At 42.1% G+C, this 24,008-nt stretch overlaps 1 protein-coding gene across 2 annotated transcripts in view; it reads left to right on the top strand.

Annotated features, from left to right (window-relative positions):
- The window catches only part of GREB1L (GREB1 like retinoic acid receptor coactivator), a 192,079-nt gene that overhangs the window by 117,391 nt on the left and 50,680 nt on the right, over positions 1-24,008 (top strand). For both annotated transcript variants that reach the window (XM_066625247.1, XM_066625246.1), the window contains 7 exons: positions 4,231-4,353; positions 9,911-10,045; positions 11,690-11,827; positions 14,721-14,840; positions 18,738-18,875; positions 20,382-20,567; positions 23,135-23,461. In XM_066625247.1, the coding sequence (XP_066481344.1) occupies positions 4,231-4,353; positions 9,911-10,045; positions 11,690-11,827; positions 14,721-14,840; positions 18,738-18,875; positions 20,382-20,567; positions 23,135-23,461 (1,167 nt within the window). The remainder of the gene's footprint in view (positions 1-4,230; positions 4,354-9,910; positions 10,046-11,689; positions 11,828-14,720; positions 14,841-18,737; positions 18,876-20,381; positions 20,568-23,134; positions 23,462-24,008) is intronic.

Below are 24,008 nucleotides of genomic sequence, written 5' to 3'. Positions count from 1 at the left end.
ACATAATGCAGGGTGTATGCCAGGAAAGCATGACCCAGATATTTTCATTTCATTTTGTTTGGCCTGATGGCTAAGAAGCATTAGGTCCCACTAGCCTTAGGGAAAGGGCCAAATGCTGGTTTTTACTAACCCCACTCTCTCTGCCCCCAGCTGCTAACTTTAGAAAAGACTTGTCTGTCTTTCTCATTTTGGAAAATTCCATGACCAGCCTCATGTTGCTTGGTCCTCAGATTTGATCTGAACCAAGACACACCTTGAACCAAGCCACATCTTGGGAGCTTTCTGACTTTGGATTAAGCAAAGTCACTAGTAACACAAAAGGCATGCCTTCAACCTTGGCTTCCCTCACCAAACTCGCCATAAGCTCAGTCAAGAGTTGTAGGATAATTAAGACCTCCTGAGCAATATTTCCTGTAAGGGGTCTGTGCCACTGCATGGACCCTTTTGCTTGCTGTGAACATCTCCTGATGTTCAGCAATGATGTTGAACGTCATCAATGACTTCTGATTCAACTGAATTCCGAACTTGACTTCAAGCTGCACAGCCATATAGTCATGCAACCTAGGGAGAACAATGCTCCTTAGAAATCAAGGAACTTTCTGCAGGGTGCAGAACAATAAAGGCACAGTCTCAAGCTGGGGTTGGACTATCATGGACAGTCAAGACAGAAATGAAGGGTCTTTTATGAGTTCACCCCACACTAGCCTCTATGCTTTCCAAAGGGAATTTTAATTCTAAAAAGCTAAGTCACAGACCCCTCAAGTTTGCTGTTTGCCAGCTTGCTGTTGCCTGTTGCTTGTGAATGCTTAGCTACCTACTGATACTCTGTCAAGCACTTCTATTACATCCCCTACGCAACAACTGTGATAGTGTGCCAGCTGCCACCAAGGGCAGGTATTGGACTCCTTCCTTCTTTTTCCAATCTTTCTGCCCTGCATCCTTCCCTTGAGTGCAACTGCAAACTGTAACTCCAGTGCCCACTGAGCTGCCTCTCAATGCTCCCGTCCCTGGGAACACAATCTTGATTCCCTTGCCTTTTCTCCCTGGAACCAGCTAAGGCTACTGCCTCGCTCTCTGAGGTTTGCTTTTCAAGCATTTTTTTGCCTTTCTCCTCACCTTTGAACCAAGAGATTGTTGTGCCTTGAGATGGCACCCTAGCCCATGAGCTCAGCAAATCTACCAGCTCATCTTAGCAGATATGGATAAGTAATCCTGACCTTTGGCAACTCTGTCCAGTGGCCTACAAACAAAACTCTAACTTTTGTGTACAGTTGTGCATCTTTTGGTGTGAGTGTTTTGAGTGTGTGAGAGTCTGAGACTCCTTGGTCTATTTTTCAAGGGGGAGGCCTAGGGATTAGCCCGAGGCCTCCAATGTACAATTCCCCTTAACAGATCTAGCTAGAACTCTGAGAACAAGGAAGAAGCCAGCTTTCAATAATTTTCTTGGAGGTTTAACATCTGCTAAGAGTGATCAGGCAGTGGGAGAGGCAAGCTTCTCCCACCACAAGTGAATGAAATATTTCTCTGGCCTGATAAGGGGCTTAGTCCTAGCCTGTAGCTCTGGATTATGCTAAAGAGAAGAAAGACTCAGCCACTGACTCACACCTTGGCCAGAAACTTGGTACTTTCCCATTTCTTCCTTTTTCTTCCTCCCCTCTCCCTCCTCCTTTCCAATTACCACACAACCCCTGGTTTATCAGCCCCTATTCTTCTTGGGTAACCTCCTGATTTCCGTACATTCTGTTCCCCTTTTTTCCTCCTCTTCTTCACTGCTGACATTATGTGACCCCCCCTTCTCCGAGTAAGCATTCCTGCTATTTCATTCCTCCTACCTAGAAACTGCTGACACTTAGGGCCTAGTTGTGTGATTGCTGTGTATATTGTGTTGCTTTTCATTTTTATTCCCCTTCCCAGTCATTGTATTCTGATCCCTACAATAAAAGCTATCTACTGTTGCACCTATAACCTTGCCTCCCTCTTTATTTCATACCATTCCATTGAGCCACAGCACTTGGTCCCTGCACATACAATAAACTTCCTATAAATGCACATTACGTGCTTCTTAGAGCACACTTGGTAACAATAGCAGAATGGCCTAAGACCAGCACCAGAAATCACAATAGGCATTAAATAACCAGCAGCCCCTCACACACTGAAGGCCTGAGTAAATGAGGTAATCTGCAGGTCACAGAATATAAAAAGGGTCTGAGCATTGTTGGAATGCTCTTTGGAACATTCCAGTGAGCAGTAGCGTAACTGAGGAGGGTCACAGTATTCCAGGCAGCACTGTTCTGGGGGGGCAGCAATGCCACCACTATCATGGCCCTGCTCCCCTCACTCGCCTCCATGCCCCCTCTGGTCACATTCAGAGATTGTTCTGAGGCCTTTGGGAGGCCTTAGAACATTGCTTCCAGTTTTGGGGGGGAAACCGGAAGTGATGTTTTAAGGTCCCAGAATGCCCTCCAGACGTGAGGGGGTCAGGTCAAGAGGCGGCCATGGAAAATGTGCAACACAAGGCTCTGGAAGGTGTCCAACTATGCCATTCATTGCCAGGGAAGGAATTCCACAACCTGGAGCAATCACTGTCCCACAGGCACAACAACCAAACATCAGCTGGTGTTGGTCTGTATAGAGGACTCCTCAAAAGGTCTTGTTTAGCAGGTGGAATCATTGGGAGCAGGTGATCCTATAGATTAAGGCTTTGAAAGCCATAACCTGCACCTTAAATTGACTCCAGCAGCAAATCAGGAAGCAATGCAGCTCTATCAAAATTGAAGTGATAGGATTATTGTGAGCAGTACCTGATAACACTTGGTTACAGCATTCTGTGCCAGTTGTCACTTCTGAATGCTTTTTAAGGGCAGCCTCATGCAGAATGCATTATGATGGATACTGAAAGGTGGGATGGAATTCCCCCTCTTAAATATGCATAACAAATGTTATTTAATTATATTTTAATCCCACTCTCCCTCCAAAGAGCTCAGGTAGTGCATGAGGTTTCTCCCTTTGTTCTCACAACAACCTTGTGAGGTAGATAAGACTGAGTATGGCCCAAGATCACTCAGTGACTTTCATGACTGAGTATGGCTCAAGATCACTTAGTGAACTTCAAAGCTAAGTGGGGATTTGCCCTAGTCCAGCACTCCAGCCACTGGGCTTCAGCATCTTTCACTAAATAGACACTGAGAGATTGGTGAAAGTCATAGCAGTCAAGAAATTCGTTGGAAGTTAATAGACAGATCACAGGGAGCCTGAGGTAAAACATCGGCTGCAATCCTAGCCGCACTTTCCTGAGGGTAAGCCCTGTTGAACAAAATAGGACTTACTTCTGAGTAGACCTGGTTAGGATTATGCCCATCATCTTTCAAAAACACGTGGTGATCAATTATTGGGAAATGTGGGTAGCTGTGCCAGAATTTGCTAAGAGAAGCACTTATGCTCTGCTGAGTATGCAGTATGTTTATCTTGCGGGGGAGGGTCACAGGAAATGAGCAACCAGAAAGTTCTTCTGTAGCCCAGCTGTATGGCTACTTCACTGTGCTAGCCTTACTTAGCATTACTTGGTATAATATCCGTGTCAGCATCCTGTAGTCTGTTGAAATGATAGGCCTTTGAACTTTAGAGTGACTCATACTATGTGGTTATAGTGTTGCAAGGTCTGTAGTGCCTGGTCCTCTTCATGTGGATTGATTAACGCTTAGTATTGTCACTTCCTCCTTGTCTCTCTCTGCTTCCATGTGACTTGTGCAAAGCCATATGCGCTGCAGCATACACCTGTGAGCTGCCCAGTGTTGCTTCACTGCATTCTACCATAGGTGTTCTGCTGCACCAGATTGACACTGATGATGTACTGGTGCAAGGTCCTTGTTTCTGATGCAATCAAATGCAAGGGATTTGCAACCAGAAACATTTTGCCTTGCACAATAGACTATAGAATGGTAGTGTGAGTGATATCTGGTATGAAACACTTTTTGACTGAAGTTTACCTCTCTCTGGGCCCATTTTTGAGTTTCCTCAATCAACACTGATGCTGTATAGGCTGCCTGGAATGTAAACAGAAACTTGAGCTGATGAAATTCTGAGAATGTTGCTTTTATTGCTCTGTTATTTACTTGATCTTTTAAAAATCTGTGGCATTGTGCTTTGTAACCTCTTATGTACTGTTATGATGAAATGTCTCACTGTGAAGTCTGGCCGGCGTAATATGTACTATAGCTGCTTCACTTGCAGAATGTAGAAGCAGGCAATCTTCTGCTGCTAGCCATTCTGCTAAACCTATCTCTTCAGCATCTCCATCCATGACCCCTGAGAGTGGAACAGCTAATGGATACAAGCCAGGGTTCACTCAGACAGGTAGGAACTATGAGTTAATTCTATTGTAAAGGTATGATGAAGTGAAATATGTAGATCACACTGCTTAGAGGTGCTGGCAATTAAGGAGGCCAACGTTCCCCTCTCCCTGCTGACATGGTGGTTGACCAGCATGCATTCAGTTCATTGTGGCTTGTGAAGAAGATCTTTACGAGCCTCACTGAAAGGAGCTGAGGTTGCCCAACAGCACTCCTTTGTGGCATGCAGCCTCTGTGTTTGGCATGACCCACTTAAAGGCCGTATGGGAATAATTTTTTTCCCCAATAATTGATACTGTTTGGTGGCTCAATAAGACCAGAGTTAGAATTTGTATTAAAAGCTGTTTGAGAACTTCCTTAAAAATAATGGTTTTCTTCTTAGTTATTGTCTGTTTGGTAACTACATAAAAATTTGTTTAAATTTGCCATTGATATCTGAAGGGAGGTGAGATACATAGAGGCAATGCAGATGTGCTTTGCACTGTGCCTAAGAAACTGAGAGCAGACCAGAAAGTTACATGCTTCCTCCTTCCCTTCCCCCTCCTCCTTTCTTGAGATATACAGATGCCTTAACAGTACTTACATGTTGCAAGAAATGTGTAATTTGGTCCAAGAGTTTTGGCATGGTGGTAGTGTACAGAATGGGGGGGAAGGCAGTGAGGGTATAGCGTGGCTCTAGAAGTTTACCCTCATCACTGCTCTGACCCTGATCATGCCCCAACATTATTTACAAGACATGTACAGCTTTGAAAAGAAACCTTTTTTCTCCTGCAAATGGTGTTCAGGATGTGTGTGATCAGGGTTGGGATTGTGGCAGGGCCAAAACTTGAAACTCACCCCCACCTCCCATATAGTTACCCCCCTTTTTATACCACCACGTGCACTGTTTGAAAAATAAAAGCAAAAAACCTGGGGCCGAATTACTAATTTCTCATTAAGTGTAGTTTGACTCTAAATGTTTCACTTGCAGTGATATTAAGCATGATTAAATATGCCTGTATGGGCTCATAATTCTGACTGGTATGTTTTAATTCCAGGGTGCCCAAACCCTGGCCCGGGGGCCACTTGCGGTCCTTGGGGTCTCCCAATCCAGTCCGTGGGGAGCCCCCAGTCTCCAATGAGCCTCTGGCCCAATGAAGACTTACTGGAGCCCACACTGGCCCAACGTAACTGCTCTCAGTGTGCGGGTGACTGTTTGACCTCTCGCATGAGCTGTAGGACGAGGGCTCCCTCCACTGCTTGCTGTTTCATGTCTGTGAGGCAGCAACGGCAGTAAAGGAAAGGCCAGCTTTGCTTTTGCACAGGGCACCCGGCACCCCAGGGAGGCTGTTGCAGGGACCGGTGAGTACATGCCAGTCCCTGCAGCCCCCGTAGTGACATGATCCTGGAGATCATGTTGCTGCCTCCCACTGCCCCCGCCCGTTAAGTGGAAAGAAGCCAGGGCCCTCTGGCTGGGGTGTTACAATATCCCAGTTTGAAAAGCCCTGCTATATGCAGTTTCCTTAGACTAAGTTCCATTGAATTCAGTGAAACTTAGGGCCCAATCCTATCCAATTTTCTAGTGCTGATGCAGCCATGCCAATCAAGCATATGCTACATTCTGAGGTGAGGGGGCAGTCATGGAGGGCACAAGGTAAGGGAACATTTGTTCTCTTACTCAGGACTGCATTGTGGCTGCATTGGTGCTGGAAAGTTGGATAGGATTGGGCCTTTACTTCTGAGTAGATGTGCATAGGATAGAATGGTTAAACACTGCAGAATGTTTGAAATGTTGTTCTGTGAAATCTCAAGTCATTCTACTTGGAATAATGAGCAATCTAATACAAGCACAGTTTTATTGACTTGGCAGATTTGAGCCAAGATAAGTCTACCTTTTAGGCTCTCCTAGTTCCTTATCTTATTGTGGTTGCATTTTGGTTTCTTCTTTTGTATCACTGTTTGTTTATCAGGACACAATTGCCAAAACCTTTTAATCTCCTGCTAGAGTTTGTGGCATTTCAGTGAAGGTACTATCACATTATTCTTGTCAATGCATACAAATTTTACTTGTTCAGTTGGGGGAGAAACACATTTGAACACAGTATGAATTTTACTATGCACCAGTGGTAAGGGACTTTTTAAATATTAATTGTTTCTATTTAGAATATTTCAGTGTTGCTTTTCTTTCCAAGAAGACACTTAGGTCAGCTAATAATAACTTAAGTATTAATATTATATTAATAATATTGCAACAATCACAAAAACAAAACATAAGCAAATAGCAGAAGAAAAATTAGCATAATACAACATTGCAAATAAACAAGTCAGGAACAGTAAATTTAAAATAATGCAGCAAATGTCATTAATCAAATCAAAGCAGCACACAAAGAAGACCAGAAAGAAGACAGTTAAATATCCCAAAGCCAACAGAACTGACTAATTCTGGCACCTAAAAGAAAATAAGGAAGGTACTAGGCAAATTTTTTGCAGGACAGAATTCCATAAAAAGGTCATGACCATGACCTGGTCCTGTGTAACTCTTTCTTCATTGTGTTCAGTAATGGCCGAGTTCGTTGCATTAGTGGGTCTCTGAAGAGAAATTGGAGATGGAGAGGGCAGGCTACTTTTTACGACTTTATAGTTATTCCTGTATAGTGTCTCTGGAAGACCCAGATGCAGTTTATTATTCAGGGTTAAGCCATTTCTGCCCAACATTGCATGTGGCAATAGGGACCAAATGTGTATACCTGTGGGCCGGGCAGAAACGGGTTAAGAAAGTATGTGCATGCTCTAATTATTTTCTGTACCTCTACTAAAGCAAGCCTGGATGTATGTGTTTTGTGTTTTTTTTTTAATTGAGTTGTGTCTTGTACATTTGCTAACAATGTACAAATCATAATTTTGAAATTTTCCCCCCACTCTTTCATGCAGTGCAATACACATGTTTCTATGGAATTCGGCCCCATTGTGTTCAGTGGGACTCACTCTGAAGTGTGCATAGGATTGCAGCCTTGCTTGCTTACTCTGCAGAAATTTGTAGGAAAGCTTGAATTTGTCTTTTGAGGAAAGTTCTAGTTACCTTAATTACCTCTAGTTACCTTGACAGATTTGTGGTATACAAGATCTTTGCTGAGCTGTGTTTTGTTTTTGCAACAGCATATGGTCACATTCAGCCCACCAAGTCCCATCTTGTGCTTGTATGTTGATTTGCCTGTAGTGAGTGAGTGGGGGGGGGATGTTTTCCAGATGGATCTATGGGGGAAGAATAGTTCCTTTGCCAAACACCCCTTGGCTTCTTACTCTTAGAAAGCTTGAAATTTATGACCCAGTCAGTCTCTGGCAAATTAGATGATATTTCAAAGCCCAGCTAGCAACTGTGCTCTCTACCCCTCGGCCTCTACTGGTTGTTCTTGGAGTGTTACTTCTACGGTGTATCAGCTTGGCAGTTCTTTTTGGTATTATTGCTTCCCTTGCCTTCTTTTTTTTAACCCTTGGCTATTTTCACTGGAGTTAGTATAGGCTAAAACAAGCATGCCTTGTTGACTTTTCTCAGATTCATTTATTCAGTGAAATCCAGCATGTATTGTTTCCAAGAGTAAGTTCATTGTTAGGTCACAACAATTTTAGACATGTTGGGATATCAACAGCCTAAAGGGAAGATTGATCCAATGTTAAATGTACCCTGAGGGACAAATAAATCATTCATATGTATTTGTAAGAGACCCACTTCAGTTCAGTGTGGAAGAGCCAATATACTGCAGGGGTCATCAAGCTGCTTGTGGTCTGCATTAAGGAAATAAAAATGCTGTGCCAAAGAAACTCAAATTCTGTGCTAAGAATAGCTGCAGTTTGTATGAATTATGCAAATTATGACATTTCCCCAGCATTTCAATACTGTACCTAATTCATATTGCTTCTTTTAGTCATGGGGGAGGGAAAGAACTATACAGGACATTGAAGAAGGGCATCCCCATGGAAATCATGCAACGCTCTCTCACCCACATCTGATGGCTAGCTGTGATCCACGTGCATACTAATTTATCTCAAGTTAAGAGCTAAAATTCTTAGCATGTTGGAATACTGTGTTGTCACCATGAGATGGGAACTTAATCTCTTTTGTCTCAGTTTACTTTCTGTTGACAAGGGTATCTTGCCTGGTCATAAATCACGACTAAACATTCCTGATGATGATATCGCTTGGGAGTGCATCTGGGCCACAGGAAAAGCCAGAATGTTGAAAAAGGACAGGACCCCTAAGAGAACAAAAAGAAAACAGTAAAGGGGAAATGTCAGTTTTTGAAAAGCCGACATAAAGGAACAAACAGGGCAGCAGGAGGCATGGTGTGTATTGCCTCAAGGGCTTGAGATCTATATGGGGTAGCATGAAATGTGAAGCTGCTTTGAAACTTACCAGTCCAGCAGTACTATCTTTGAGATCCTGTGCTTGATGAACCCAGATAACCTAAGAGCACTGAGATAGCAACAGGTTCAGGGACAACAATTGGTAAGCTGCCCAAGGATACAGAGTACTCTTGCCTGAAGAATGAAGCTATGGCAGCATGAGGAGAAGCAAGAGGAAAAGGAGACTATTCTGATAAAGAGGCCTTGAGGACTTAATAAAACACACACCATGGTGGGGTAACTAATCCTAATAAGTACTTATAAAATCTTGTCTGATTCAGGTTGTCATTTATCAGCTGGCTCATATGCTCAGCACAGATTTCTGTGCTTAGCCAGTGTGATTGCAGAATTCAGATACTAGTGACTATTAGGGTGTAACCTGTACATACTTACCTGGGTGTTGGTCCCATTGAACTCAGTGGGACTTATTTCTGAGTAGACATGCAGAAAATTGCCTGTTAAGTTTTCTTGTAAGGCTGAAGACAAAGGATGTTTTTGAAGATAAGTCCAAGAGAAACATTTTCATAGGTATACAACCCACTATTCCTATCTTGGTGTTGACTCTGGTCAAGAAGGCTTGCAGCATGTGTTTAGCGTTCACTGATGCAATTGTCCATTCATCATACCACCTTGAACTTTCTGGAACAATACCATCCATCAATTTGTGGCAACTTAGAAGTGTGTTAAGTTCCTTAGTCATCAAATTGAAAGTGGCTATCCAGTTACATTTTTGTCAGGTAGTAAGAATGTGCCCTGCTCAGATATTAGCCACGTTTATCAGAAACATCTCTATTTTGATCTTCACTTTCATGATTCCTTATTCCATTGGGCCAATCATTTGCTCCTGCTTTATGTTAAAGGGCTTTCTATAAAAGAGATTTTGTTCCTGCTTGCCAAGTGTGTGAGTCTTGTCTTCTAAAGTATGGAGCCATTGGACAACAAGTAGCCTCTTAAAATAGATGGGAATACTCATCAGTAAGCTATTCTAGGATTTAAACCACTTTAAAAAGTAAATATTAACATCTATGAATGTCTTGAAAATGGGAAATACATTACAAGTGATAAATGAAGCAAAGAGAAAATTGAGCATTTGTAAAATAACCAATGTGATAACATCTTCGGAAAATTCAGAGACGAATACAGATTTTGTCAGAAGTTAGTTACAACAATCTCTTTGACAGACTCCTCGGTATTGAGTCCAGCACAATCTTCCTCTGCTGTTAATTTAAGCGGAACTCAAGATTTGTCCCGGAATAAGAACATAGTGACACCACTTGCTTTGTCTGTGCAACTTGTTGGAAAGACATTTGCCACAGGTAATATGTTCCCTTCCCAAGAGTTCAGGAGGGCTAGTGAAAAGCTGTTTTACTGGGGAAGGAAATGTGGCTGACTTGCATTTGCTCAAATTGGTAAGACTACATATCACTTCTGTTTCTAAGTAGCTTTCCCTGATGTGATCACAATTCTTATCCTAGATAATGCTCAAAAGATAAATCTGTTTTCTACATGTTCGTAGCATTACCTCTTTTTGGTAAGTAAGCAAATCAGAGGTACCTCACACCCAAGTGTTTGGGATGTCTACAATATTACTCTCATTACATGAGGTACTCGCATTTGTCCATAACACTGTTTTTTATAATAATCACACTGACACATATGAGACTAATTGTACATAGATGAAGAATTATTATGATAATCTATGCATAGTATAACCATATTCTACTTGGGTGATATGGAAACCACTTTGTGAACTACTTCTTGTTGAAAAGTGGTATATAAATATTCTTAATAATTAATGGTGTTGTGGTTCCATTCATTTAATTATTGAATAAAACATTCAATAAAACATAGGGCTAAAACACTGTGGCTTCTGTCAAATATCCAGTTTCCATGTTGGTACTCAGGTTGGCAATTTAGGTTTTCTCATTCTTAGCTCTATGGTAGGGAGCGGACTTCACCTCCAAATTCTCCTCCCAAATATTGGTTGAGTAATCTGCATTAATGTGGAGCCACAGTTTCCCATTCAACAGCATACAGCTGAAATGCCTAGTGAAGGGAGATCAGAGTTCCCTGCTGGGCAGGAGTTTATAGCTCCGGGCAGAATCTTTCAAGTGCCACTGACATGAATGGTGATGTAGAGTAGATTTCATCCTTTCTTGGTACCTACCTTAATTCTACATTTTGAAATGCAGTTTCATGTATTTTGTTGAGAGGTTAAGTAGTTTTTAGTTTAATTGATTGAGAGATTAACTGATTTAAATGAATGTACACGTTACTCATCCCTCAGTACACAAGCTCTTTGAGATATTGAAGGAAGTTTTTAGGGATCTTATCAACAAAGTAATTACCTAGTTTTAGAAGGAATGGCCATATTTAATAATTTTTCATTATGCAATTCTCTAATAGCCATCTTGACAGCTATCTGTTGGGGATGCTCTTTCTCTGGATTTCCTGTAACCTATGGCAGGGGGTTGGACTAGATATCCTATCAGGCCTTCTTCAGCTTCATGATTTGAATACACCTGAAACAAAATGGGCTCAAAAATTTTAAGTTTTAATTTTCAACTCCACTGATGAAACTTTATCCCCATTGATTTCTGTTCACTTCCACCAATTTGTCAACAAATCCAATGTAAAATTGCAGCCTTACTTTTTTATTAATAGAAACTGAATTTTGTGTCTGCTACCAGTTTCTGGCAAAGGAGACGGATATTCTGGAATTTCAGTAGGTTCTCATTTCAGAATTTGTTTTTCAGATAGCCTCAGAACATCAGACATTCTTTTGTTTTATTACTTGCACTTCAAAAATAGAAGCCGTATTCAAAGTTCAAATATTTGGAACGTCAATTTAATGTTGTAAATGTTGTTTATTGTCTTATTGTAGCCTTCCTTGATTCTGCAGTACAGTTGTTGGTTTCCTGCAGTCACCTAAAGTGTACTCTGTATCTTGTTGCATTCAGCTCCCTTGTCTCTGCGTGCCACTGATGTCATTAGTGGAAGCAACAGTGGAGGGAGGACTAATGTGATGAGCTCTACAGTCTCTCGGCCCGTTCCTCACTCAATGTCTCCTGGTCCTAGCTGTGTGGTTGGGGAGCAAGGTAAATAATTTCTTGCTTTTCAATTTCAACATAACCTATTGAATCAAAAATATTCATAAAGTTTTGAATTTATTGGACTCAATGTATCGCATTGGGCCAATCTGCCAGATAATAACGGAATTGTAAATGGGTAATCAAGGTTCTGTTGAATATATGTAGTTTTCTTTTCTTTTCTTCCCCGATTGGCTTGACATGTGTGTTCATTTATACATGTGGTGGACTCAAACTGTCCATCAGAAGTGTCAGTGGGAGATTGGAATAAATCCTATTGGATTTGGATTGGATTGGATTAATCCTATTGGAGTTTGTCTTACCCTTATGTCATGATTTAAGACTACATGAAATAAAAGGTAGTACCTTACTATTAGGTTCAGAGTATATAGGTGTAAACTAGTGCTATTGAACCAAAGACCCACAGAACTTTCCAAATTCTATAGACAAGTTCCCATTAGAAAGCACAGCTCCCCATAGCACACCGTACACATTAGATGGCATCCAATTTTCTTTACTTTAGCAAGGAGTAAGACTTCTTACTTCAGAGTACAGGGAACTGTGAATATCACCTATTTTGACCAGCTTCAGGGCTAATCTGCATCTGGGATGGCTGATCATCTAGCTGTTTTGTGTTTCATCCTGGGGTTTCTGGGTCATAGCAAAGGAAATGCATATATAATACCTTCTGATTGACATATTTAGGGTATATGTTTTAAAAAAACAACAAATAGCCTTCTGTAGTCTTAGAGAAAACCATTTTACTTTTTCACATTTTAATGTCTAAGTGCCCAATCCTATATCCACCTCCCTGCTGATGCAGCTGCTCCAAAAAGGACTGTGCTGTATCCAGCGCGGGGTGGGGGGGAGATCAGGAGGCTTTGGAGGGGAAATAACGTTTAAATTCCCTTACCTGCTCATCAGTGGGTCCCCTCAGGCTTGTTCCAACTCTGTATGTGGTGCAAGTTTGAGGAGAGAAAGAGGCAGGGAGGCTGCTGATGGAGGGGAGAGGATCTGGCATGTGCCATTGTCACCCCTGTTTTTTCCTCCTTCCTTCTCAGTTTTGCCCCTCCCCTCCGCACCGCTGCCTTACCTGCTCTGGTGGCCCTAGTGGAATCTAGTGATGGATGGAGAGTATTGCCGCTTTTGCAGCTGTGCTCCCAAAATGGCTATCAATGGACCAGTCTGCACGCTCTAGGTAGCCATTTTGCAATAGAGGAATTCCATTCTGCTGTCACGAAGCACTTCAGCCAGCAGCTCAATCCTGCAAGGAACTGGAATTTGTGGTTGATACAGAACTTAGTAAATCTTTCTGTGGAACAATTATGACTGGAGCATTTAGTCTTGCAAGCCGTTTGAGTATGACAGCCCTTGTGCGGAAATATGCAAACAATAGGCCTACACTATTAAAAGTGACTAAAGGCCCAATCCTATCTGGATGCTGTGCCAACATCACATGGATGTTTGTGTGACATCCATCATATCCTAAGGCAGGCCAGCAATGGCAGAGGAGGACGAATGTCAGCTGAGTCAGAGCCTCATTGCATGAATTAACAGTGCCAGCATTCCCAGCAATGCTGCTGCTGCTCAGTCACCATTGCTGGCCATGGTGCTGGCACTGCAGTTGCCTTGCAGTCAGGTGTTCATACATGGCAGTTCCCCAGTGATCAAGCAATACCACAAAGATGGCCTGCTATTCCATCCCACAGGTCAGGAAGCTGATGAGATGCACAACATGGTCATCCACAAGCTGGCACCCCTCTTCCCACTATTGTGCCCCTGTCATCCTACACCTGCAAGCCTTCCTGGAGGAGCAGCAGAAGTGGCATTGACAGCAGTACCCCAGGCAGATCACATGGCACTGCCATTTGACATCACCTGCATCTAGGCATACTGCCTGAAAGGGGGGGCTGGAGGAGGTCTGCCAGCTCCTGGGCCCAGGCTTTAGTGGCACAGTGGCAGACATGCAAGGTTGTGGAGTATGCTTTTGGGACGCCGAAGATGTGTTTCTAGTGCCTGAGTCTAACTGGGGCTCTCTGATGAGATCAACTGAAAAGCAACCAAGGTGTTTGTCCTGTGCACTGTGCTCTACAACATGGCCCTGTGGAAAAACACATCTATCTTGGCAGAGTACCTGGGGAACCCGGAGGCGACATTGCCAACTAGGAGCACATCATGGCTCATTATTTCAGCCATTGACTGTGAGTGCAGGACAGACCAGGGGTCAACATGTTGGTACCTGAGTACTGTTCCAGGGGCTGCAGGGACTGACCATGTTTCCTCACCCCAGGGCCCATGGAGCACCGTATGAAGAGGGGAGTCAATCACTGTATGAAGAGGGGAGTTGGCATAGCATTTTCCTGGCGTTTCCTGGAGTGTGTCCATCATGTGAAGGGGGTTTAGACCTGGTGCCTGTTGACAACTACTTGTCCTGCCTCTGTCATGCCCTGCTCTTCTTTCTGTTTTTGCTATTGGGATTGTGCTGGTGTTCACACACTTGGATTGTGTCCAAGTTATGATGATGTGGCATTTTCTTGCCATTGTGCCAGCATCTGTGCCGTGGCCGTTGGTGACAGGCTTCTGTGTTAGCAGGGTTGCCGTTGCATTGGCATATATGGATAGGATTGGGCCTTAAAAGTCACTGCATTGCCCATTATGAAACAATCAATAAACTGCATTTTCTTGCTGCTTAACTAGGAGGTATCTTTAACTTCTTCACTATCTTAGCGATAAAGGTTGGATCAGTGTAAGGACCAATTTCTAACTGGACAAACTATATGCACCAAACTCCAGTAGAAGGTTTATTCTTTACATATTTAACAAGAAAGACAGGCATTATTTGAGTACCCTGTTCATATTTTTCCTTTTCTTGGTTTATGTGTGTGTGTATTTTTTAACCTAGCGACCATATCCAATTCTGGGCCCCCAAAGAAACGACACCGGGGATGGTCTCCTGGATCACCAGTTCCTCCTTCTGGTTTAGTGGTTCCTGTTCCTGCCATTCGACCTCTTCCAAGAGCAGGCAAGATTCTGATACTCACTGTTTGTTCAGCTAGCATAATAACTTGGTGACGTTTCTCTGTCTGGTTGTTTGCAGAGAATATGTCATGAATAATATTACCATAAGTAGTCATAAACTTATCATCATTTAAAAAAAAAAAAGATTTTCAGTTGAATAATTTGATTGCATCAGTCCTATAGAAAACCTTATTCCCAAACATCAAAATTTGATCACCTGTCCAAGTTCAATTTCATGCCATCAGCTGATTTCACTGGCAGCATTTTTAAGCAATATTTCCCTTTGAGAACATAAGAAGAGCCCTGCTGAATTAAACTGTTGGATTATTTTGTTCATCATTCTTTTCTTACAGTGGCCTGCTAGGAGGTGGTGAAAGCATACTTTTATCCCACTGTTGCTCTCCTGCAACTGGTATTCAGAGACATTCATACTGAACTTGAAGGTAGCATATAGCCATCATGACTAACAGCTAGTGATAGACTTATCCTCCATGGATTTGTCTAATCCCTTTTTAGAACTATCTAAGCTAGGTGCCAACATCACATCTTGTGGTCAGGGAGTTCAATAGGTTAATAATGCACTGTGTGAAACACTTTCTTTTGTCCTAAATCTCCTGCCAATCAGTTTCATTAGATGACCCTTGGTTCTAGTGTTATGAGAAAGGGAGAACTTCTCTCCACACCATGTGTAATTTTATAAATCTCAATTATGCTTCCCCTACCCCAGCCTGCCTTTTCTCTAGTTTAAACTAAAAAGCCACAAACCTAATCATTTTTTGTAAGAAAGGTACTCCTACCCCCTGATCATTTTGATTGCCCTCTTCTGCAGTACTTTTTTATCTCTACAATGTCCTTTGTGGAACTGGCAACCAGAACTGTGCATAGTACAGGTTGAACTTTATTATCCTTGGATTTCTCATCTGTGGATTTGACTCAGCGCATGTCCCCAACCCGCATTGAGTCCCGACCTGTACCTTCCAGATGTGACTGGAGTTGTGCTCCAGTTGTGTCTGAATGGTATTTTGAGGCCTGGGGAGGTTGCAACATAGCCTCCCCACGCCTCAGCATGCCTTCAGAGGCCTCCAGAAGGCCTTAGAACATCACTACCAGTTTTTTTTTTTTTTGAAAAAAATGTACCTTAGAGGACATTCCGGGCCTGCCTCCAGAAAGCCTTAGAATGGCACTTCCAGAGGGGGGGGGGAAACAACCCAGAAGTGCATTCTAAGACCTTCTGGAGGCCTTTCAAGGCATTCTGAGGCCTGGGGAGGCCACATGCAGTCTCCCCTGGGTCTCAGAACACACTTTGGAATGTGACCACAGCAGACCTCTGGTCATGTTCAGAGGGTACAGCATGCCCTGACCCATGGATTTTGGTGTTTGGTGTCATCTGCAAACTTGGCCACCTTATTGCTTATCTCTAAGTTCAGGTCTTTGAAGAGGAAGCTAAAAAGCTGTTGTCCCAATACAGATCTCTTATATGTGATTGCAAGTTTTTTACTTGCAATCTTAATTAATTAAATATTCCATGTAAATTGGATGCCAAAACAAAGGCACATTTGAATTATGAGTAGAAGTGGGTGAAAACGGGTTCATTTTATTTATTTTTTGTGGGTTTCAGCGTTTTCTAAAGTTAGGAGTGCAAAAAGCAGCATTATGTATTTTTATTCCAAGGGAGCATTTTATAAAGTATAATTATAAATTATAATAACTTTAAACGTATACTAGGTAGGTGATAATAGGTGCTATAGTGTAGCCTTCCTCATGAAGAAGCTGCTTGAACCATTCACTAAAGAGGCTATGCCATGTCTCCAGAACTAGATGTGATAGGGCAAAAGGGATGCCATTTTTTGAATCGGCAGCCCAAATATACCCAGGAATTGGTGTAACGTTTAAGGAAGCAAAATGTGTGTTGGCCTGTGTTATCAGTACTTTGTGCACTTTGCTTCCTTGTTTTCATTTGCCTGCCTTGTGGGATATAACAAAATATTAGGTCCAGCATGAATTCAGATGGCACTCTAATTGAGTACAAGTATTTCAAATAGCAGACTCAGTAGTACATTAATGGATGGGTGTGTTCAGCTCTGTACTACTCTCCTTCCAAGACAGCACTAGCTAGGTACCGAGGGGGGGGGGGTCCCGTACCTGCAGATTTGCTTATCTGTGGATCAGGCTTGTGGTCCCCCTGTGCAGGCCCCCTCCAGGGGCAAGGGGAGCTCTGCTCTGCTCCCCTTGCCTCTGGAGGGTCCTCTGAGCCCAGCAGAGGACATCCATCAATGGCCTCTGCTGTGCTCAGACTGAGCTCAGCAACTTAAAAAATGTAACTTCTGGCTTCCCCAGACCTCCTATTGCCTTATAAGGCATTAAAAACATCACTTCTGGTTTCACAGAGAAACCAGAAGCCCCCCTTTTGTTAGTGTCAAGCTCAGATTCCCTCCAGAGGTGAGGTGAGTGGAGCTCTCCTCACCTCCAGAGGGTGGAGGGAGGTGTTCACATATGTCTGTGTTTTCATGTAACCGTGGGGAGTTCAGAAACAGAACCCCCCCATTGACATGGGGTCACGCCCGTACATACATAAGTAAGCAACACCAAAAACACTGTGAATCTTCATTTATGTACAGTACAGAAGCTCCCCTACTTACGAACAATCAACTTACAAATAAACACTTTCAGCTTCAATTTCTGGTTTGTAGCTAATTCTGCTATGGAGCCACTCAAGAGCATTCTTAGCGGCTCCACTCAGACTGACAGCATCCTGAGTGAAACTGGCAGCCATAGCAACAGAGGTAAGGACATTACTGTACTTGTGAACAAAGCGACTTACCAACAGATACATGGAACCTAATGTAAATAGGGGAGCTTCTGTAATTCTCCAAAATGTGTGCTTCCATGGACCTCAGAATGCCTTATATGTCAAAAATAGTCACTCTGTTTCCTGAGGAAAACCAGAAGTGGGTTTTTTTGCGTCTCTGGGTCATTCTGAAGCCCTCCAGGGGCAACTCCAGTCCCCTTCATAGGGAGAAAGGGGCAGAAAATCCTGAATTTGATTGTCCGCGATTTTCAGTATCAGTGAGGGGTCTGAGAACGGATCCCTTGTGGATACCAAGGCCCCCTGTACGTTATTGTTACTGGATAGCAGCATTTCAGATTAGTGGAAATTAACGTTAAGCATTCTTTTTCTGGCATGTTTCTTAAAACCTGCATAAGAGCAAAACAAAGATAAAAATCTTTTGCTTGAAACACTCCCTTCTGTTTTATTCCTGTATTTCTTTTGGATCACTGTGAATGATTCATGAAAGCCTTGCTGTTTTTATGCAGGACAAGGTTTATATTTAGCTTTTCTGTTCTTCATGGGCTTTCTGGGTCTCCTTTTTCTGCCAACTGCTATGGTTCTTTCTTGGCTGAAGTGTAGTTTTAAAGTTTGTGACTCCAGAATTATGTAAAGCTATATTCAAACAGCTTTGAGATTGCAGCTTCTGTTTGGCTATCCAATCTGCACCCCAGGGGTCATAGGTTAGTATGGACTCATCCTTTTTTGTGTGTTGACAGGTAACCCTGAAAGGTGACCTCTCAGATCACTTCTAGCCTAGCACCTGGCTTTGGGGGAAGATGAATATTCAGCCTCTTTAATTTCTTTCTCTAGCTACAAATAATACAGGATTTTTTTTTAAAAGGTTGTTTGCTTTAGGGGGTGGAGTTAGGAAAGCAAATTGGTTCTTTATTTAAATTCCTTGTAGCTGCAAAAAGAAAATGCAGAAATGTTCTTGAATTTTATTGTGTTTTGTGATCAGCCCTAGTTGGGGGGGGGGGTTTGCCCCCTCTGTATTGTTCATAGGGCCAAATCACAGTATGAGCCTTATGATAATGAAATGTGTTTTTCTTTATCTCCTCCTTTATTTTATAGAGCCTCTTTTGTCAGTCCCTGTTTCTCAATCGATGTTAACTGGAATTTTACAGCCTCAGCCCATCCCTGCAGGGGAGACTGTAATAGTTCCTGAAAATCTGCTGAATAACTCAGGAGTCAGACCAGTGATTCTGATAGGTAAGCTCTCAATATGAACTAAATTGCTCTGCAACTCCATGATTTGCCTGTTTGTTAAGTTCCAGGATTCAAGTTTGAAATATGCAGCAATCTCTTATTTATACAAAATGATGGTAGTTGACTTTTCATTATAGTTGATTTGATGTTCTGAGAAGCTCCTATATCTCATTTCCAGAATGCTGAAAAGCTGCCATAGTGCAACAATTTGGTTTAAATGTCGAACTTAGGACATCCCAGAGAAATCTTGTGTTGATTTCTAATGTTAAACATTCTTTATTTAAGACTGCTGCTGAAGCTCAACATACAATAAGTCCTACGTAACTGGTGTAGCATTGTGTTTAAGAGACAAAGGGCCCAATCCTATCCAGCCTTCCAGTGCAGCTCCAATACAGGCCTTAGGTAAGGGAAAAATATTTGCTTAACTTGAGAAGACATCTATGATTTCTCTTCTACCACAGGATGCAGTACCATGCCCCATTGGCATGGCTGCATCAGCCCTGGAAAGTTGGATAGGATTTGACCCTACTGGAAATCTAGACTTCCCCGTTTGAATCTCACCTCTGGCATGAATTCCCATGGTGGCCTTAACAAATCTTTCCGAGCCTCAGCTTCTCAGCTGCAATATGGGAATAATAATACTCACCGTGGAGGTTTGTTGCAAGGATTCTGCAAAGATAATACTTATGAAGTGTTGTAGTATATAAATGCTATGTATTATTATTATATTGGCCAGTCAATGGAGAACTAAAGGAAACCGGTGTTTGGCAGAACCAGTGAAATATACAATTAATCTTTAGCAACAGCATTGTGCCTTACAAAGTGTAGATGTTGCTCATAAGTACTTGAAAGCTGTGTGTTGGGGCGTAATAGTCAAAATGGGAACTTCCCTAGCTAACTTATGGAGAATTCTGCTGCTTTTGGTGCCTGTTACTCCACCCTGCATCTTCCCAGGCTAGGTTGCCAGCATAAATAATGAGCTAGGCTGTAATCCGAACCACACTTTCCTGAGAGTAAGCCCCATTGAACAAAATAGGATGTACTTCTGAGTAGACCTGGTTAGGATTGTGCCCTTAGTCAACTAACAGTTACATTTATAGAGAAATATAGTACCTAGGTAAAATATTTGGGTTTGTATCCTAAAAGACCAATCCTATGGACTAAAGCTGCCAGGGAAACACATGTTCTGCTGGTGGTTGCTATTGAAAAACAGCCATGAACACCTTCCAGCAGCACTTAGTAGTGCATTCCCAGAGCACTGGAATGAAGGCCAGAACATGGGCTTGGTTTTCCACTATTGCAGCATGGCAGACTTTCCGGCTTCCCCACCACTACTGCTACTAGGGCCACCAGCCCCATCATTGTTTATATATTTTATATTTATTACAAGGACACTGGGGGAACCTAACATTCCCTTTTGGCCACTGGCCAATTCATATAATAATACAGAAAATATACCGTGTAATCTATATTAACAGTGATCTAGAGTTTGTCTTTTTGTTTTTCAAGGTTATGGCACTTTACCTTATTTCTATGGGAATGTTGGAGACATTGTAGTAAGTCCATTGCTAGTCAACTGCTACAAAATTCCACAGTTGGACAACAAGGATTTGGATCTTTTTGGATTGACTGGGAGTCAATTACTAAGTGTGGAGAACATGATTATTTTAACAATACAGTATCTTGTCCGGCTAGGTAAGGCACCGTGGTGTGTATTGGTGTATTTTTTTTAATACTACTTCCTACAAATCACAGGCTTTTGCTGGTGATGATAAACCTTTTGTTCTTTCTCTTGTTTGTAAGAAGTCAACAGTTTCATGTATTATGTTCAGTACTTAGGAGAGTAAACTTGAGAAGGAGGGTTGATTTGGAAGACGGTGTTAACGGCTATCCTTTTGTAAGCACTCCACTTTGAGGAAAATGCATACTTTTATCCTAAAATGCATCTCTCATATTTGCGTTGTATCAAACCTTCAGTTTCAGCAGGGCTTTCTGGAAGGTATATAGTGTGACCATTATTCTAGGTACAGCAATTAGTCACTAATATAGATCTGCTGTGAAAATGGAAACATATAATTAACAGTGCATGCCTCTGCTTGTCTACTCAGAGGTAAGTTACAGTGTGTTCAATGGGGCTTACTCCAGATAGGTGTTTAGGATTGCAGCCAGGCAGCTGAATCCTGTCCAGCGCTGACACAGTGGGGCTACATGGCCGACACTGTGTCCAGTGCTGGAATTAAGCAGATCAGAGGTCTCTTTGGTGTAAGGGAACCTATAATTTGATAGGGTAGCTATAAACATTAATGAACAGTATACTGGTTTTTTAAGTTTATATGCATAATCCAAGTAATTGTTCTAGAAATCCTTTGTGGCCAGTTTGGTTGGTGCATACAATCTTCTTCCCCCACATGATTAAAAGCAAGAGTTTGCATGTATTCCCTTTTCAAGCACACCAAGGGGGTTGGATTGGATATGATGTGCATGCCCTTGCTTTTAATTGCTTGATAGGTGGGATGATGATACCATCTCTAGACTGTTTTTATGGAATTTCCATAGCATATACTTAAATGTATCACTTAAAATCACTTAAAATCAAAGGTTTGTCATTACAAGATGATCAAAAGTGGCAGTATTCCTCTCTTCAGCCTGCTTTGCTGAAAAGTCCTTTGGAACATTTCATAGTTGTATCTGCCTTCAAAAGATACAAGCCAAGAAAGGTATCCATGCAAGGAGGGAGAAGGAACTATCTGAGACTATCCCTTCCTAAATGAACTCTTGGTCCTATCAGTGGTAAATAGTAAGCTCTTTTCTGCACATCTCTTTTGATACTACCAAAAAGAGAATTGAGGGATGCTATTTACTTAAAACGCCTTTGCTACTTCTGTTTTAAAATGAACTAATTTGATATATAAATATGTCTTAGGTGAGTGAAGAATAATCATATTGTCATATAGCAAAGACTCAGCAAAAGCCTGACCTTTTTTTATGTTGCAAAAATTTTAACTTTTTTTTTCAACTAGACATTTTTCTACTCAAAATCCTGTCTAACCGATTCACACCTGGGGTGTGTTCATATAGTGATTAGTGCATATTTTCAGTGCTTCCATGGGCTTGTTCTGCAAAAGGCAGTTTCACCAGTGGATGTTCTTTCCTCCACTCCTCCTGTCAGTGGCTACATCTGTGTTATTTATGTTCAGCCATGAGCATTGCCAGCTTGCTGGGTGTCCTCCAAGACCTGAGAGCAAGTGTCATCCTTGAGCTTGTTTAGGTACCTTCTGTTCCTCTCTGATGTAATAATGGATTCCTTGGCAGTCAACTGTTTCCAGTGTAAGGCTTAGCATTTTTCTCTTGCTGCAGCTATTTGGGTGGAATAATATGGGGGAAAAGCTGACTCTTTGACACATGGGTTATGATAATATGTTGTTCTAATAAGATTTTTATAGCCTTTGTAAGAAAGATGTTTTCCTAAAAAGGGAACATTGCCCAACCAAGTTGAGCACTTCTCAGGCAATTGGCTGTCAATAGAAGTTGTAGTGACTCAGCTCAAAGTCCAGAGAAGCCAAGCTCCAAGCAGCTCATGGTTCAGCATTCCTGGGAGCCTGGCGTTGATGTGTGACATCATCATCACTGTGTGTTCAGAAATGCCACAGGGCTCTGGTGCTGAAGCTGAAGGGGCCCACTTGGCATGAGAGAGAGAGAGAGAGAGAGAGAGAGAGAGATGCAGCATCAATTAATTGCAGTATTAGATACCCTCCCTCTCTTTGCTTATCTGTGTTGGGTGCATTGTCCTTCTGCTGTTGGGATGGTGAGTTAGAGTTTCCACTTGGGTGTTTGTGTGTAGGGTCATTGTGAGACAGAATACTTGCAGTAGACAAGGGTTAACAAAATATCTTGCAGTGCAAGTAATGAGGGACAAGAGTGTGCCAAGGGCTCCTTCTGTGTGCCAAGAACTCTTTCATCTTGGTTCCCATCACCAAATTTCCACTTTGAGAGACCAGAGAGTTATAACCCAATTCCATGTGTCTGATCATCTGAGATGTAATCTCCCTGGCAGGGGCAAAGGCAAGCTCTTCCATCCAGTTCTCTTTCTTTTCCCCCCTTCATTCTTGCAGTGGCTTGATCCAACTTGCTCTGACCAACTTGAAATACCATCTTTATGTTTGGGTGTATTTCATGACATTCTTAATTCCAGGTTATACTCAGTCTCATAGTAGAGGCTTTTTATGATAAATTTTGGTCTTTTATTTATTTTTAAATTCCAGGTCCAGATAAGATACCTCTCAGGGAAGAATTTGAACAGATCATGCTTAAGGCTATGCAGGAGTTTACTCTGAGAGAGCAATCTTTGCAGATAAGTGCTCCGTGCATCTCCTTGTCACCAATTCAACTCCCGTGGCTTGCCAGGTTAATTGCCAGTGTCTCCCAGGACCTGGTGCATGTTGTGGTTACTCAGAATTCCTTGGCTGAAGGCATTTCAGAAACACTGCGATCTCTGAGCGAAATGAAACGCCAACAAAGGCTGCCAGATTATGTTGTTGCAATCTGCACCTCGAAGATCAGAGGAAATGAGTTCTGCGTAGTTGTTTTAGGTGGGTACTTTTTTCCATCACATTCAAAGACATGTTTTATGCCAGGTGATACTTTCTACTGACCCAGTTTTTGACACAGAATGCAAGTGTTTGATATCTCAAAGCTCTGTTAAATAACAAAGACAACATCACAATATTAGCATTGGATTCACAAGCAACTTTGAACATATGACTTGTCAGCTGCCTGCATTTTAATATTCTGCCTGTTATGGTAGTGCATCCTTTTAACTTTAGAATACTTGGGACATTTCTGTTCTTGTATATTTCCCCAAAGATCTTCGGAGATATCCATTTCCATTGTAAACAAGAAAAGTTCGTCATCATTAACTTTATTGGAGAGCTGGATTGTTTTGTGTATAACCATCCAAACTGTTGTTAGAGGAGCAGCCAAGATGTTGCAACTGCTCTGCTTCTTTGAGGAGTCTGAAACAGTTTGCTCCATTTGAGACGTATGTGGCTGTGTTGTTCTCTTCTGTTTTTTTTCCCTCTCAGATGTGCTTAAAATCAGCATGAACCACAATCTCCGTGACTTGCCCACATGCACCTT

Source organism: Tiliqua scincoides, chromosome 4, assembly GCF_035046505.1.
Source record: "Tiliqua scincoides isolate rTilSci1 chromosome 4, rTilSci1.hap2, whole genome shotgun sequence".
NCBI classification, from domain to species: Eukaryota; Metazoa; Chordata; class Lepidosauria; order Squamata; family Scincidae; genus Tiliqua; species Tiliqua scincoides.
This window is presented reverse-complemented; position numbering and strand designations above follow the sequence as displayed.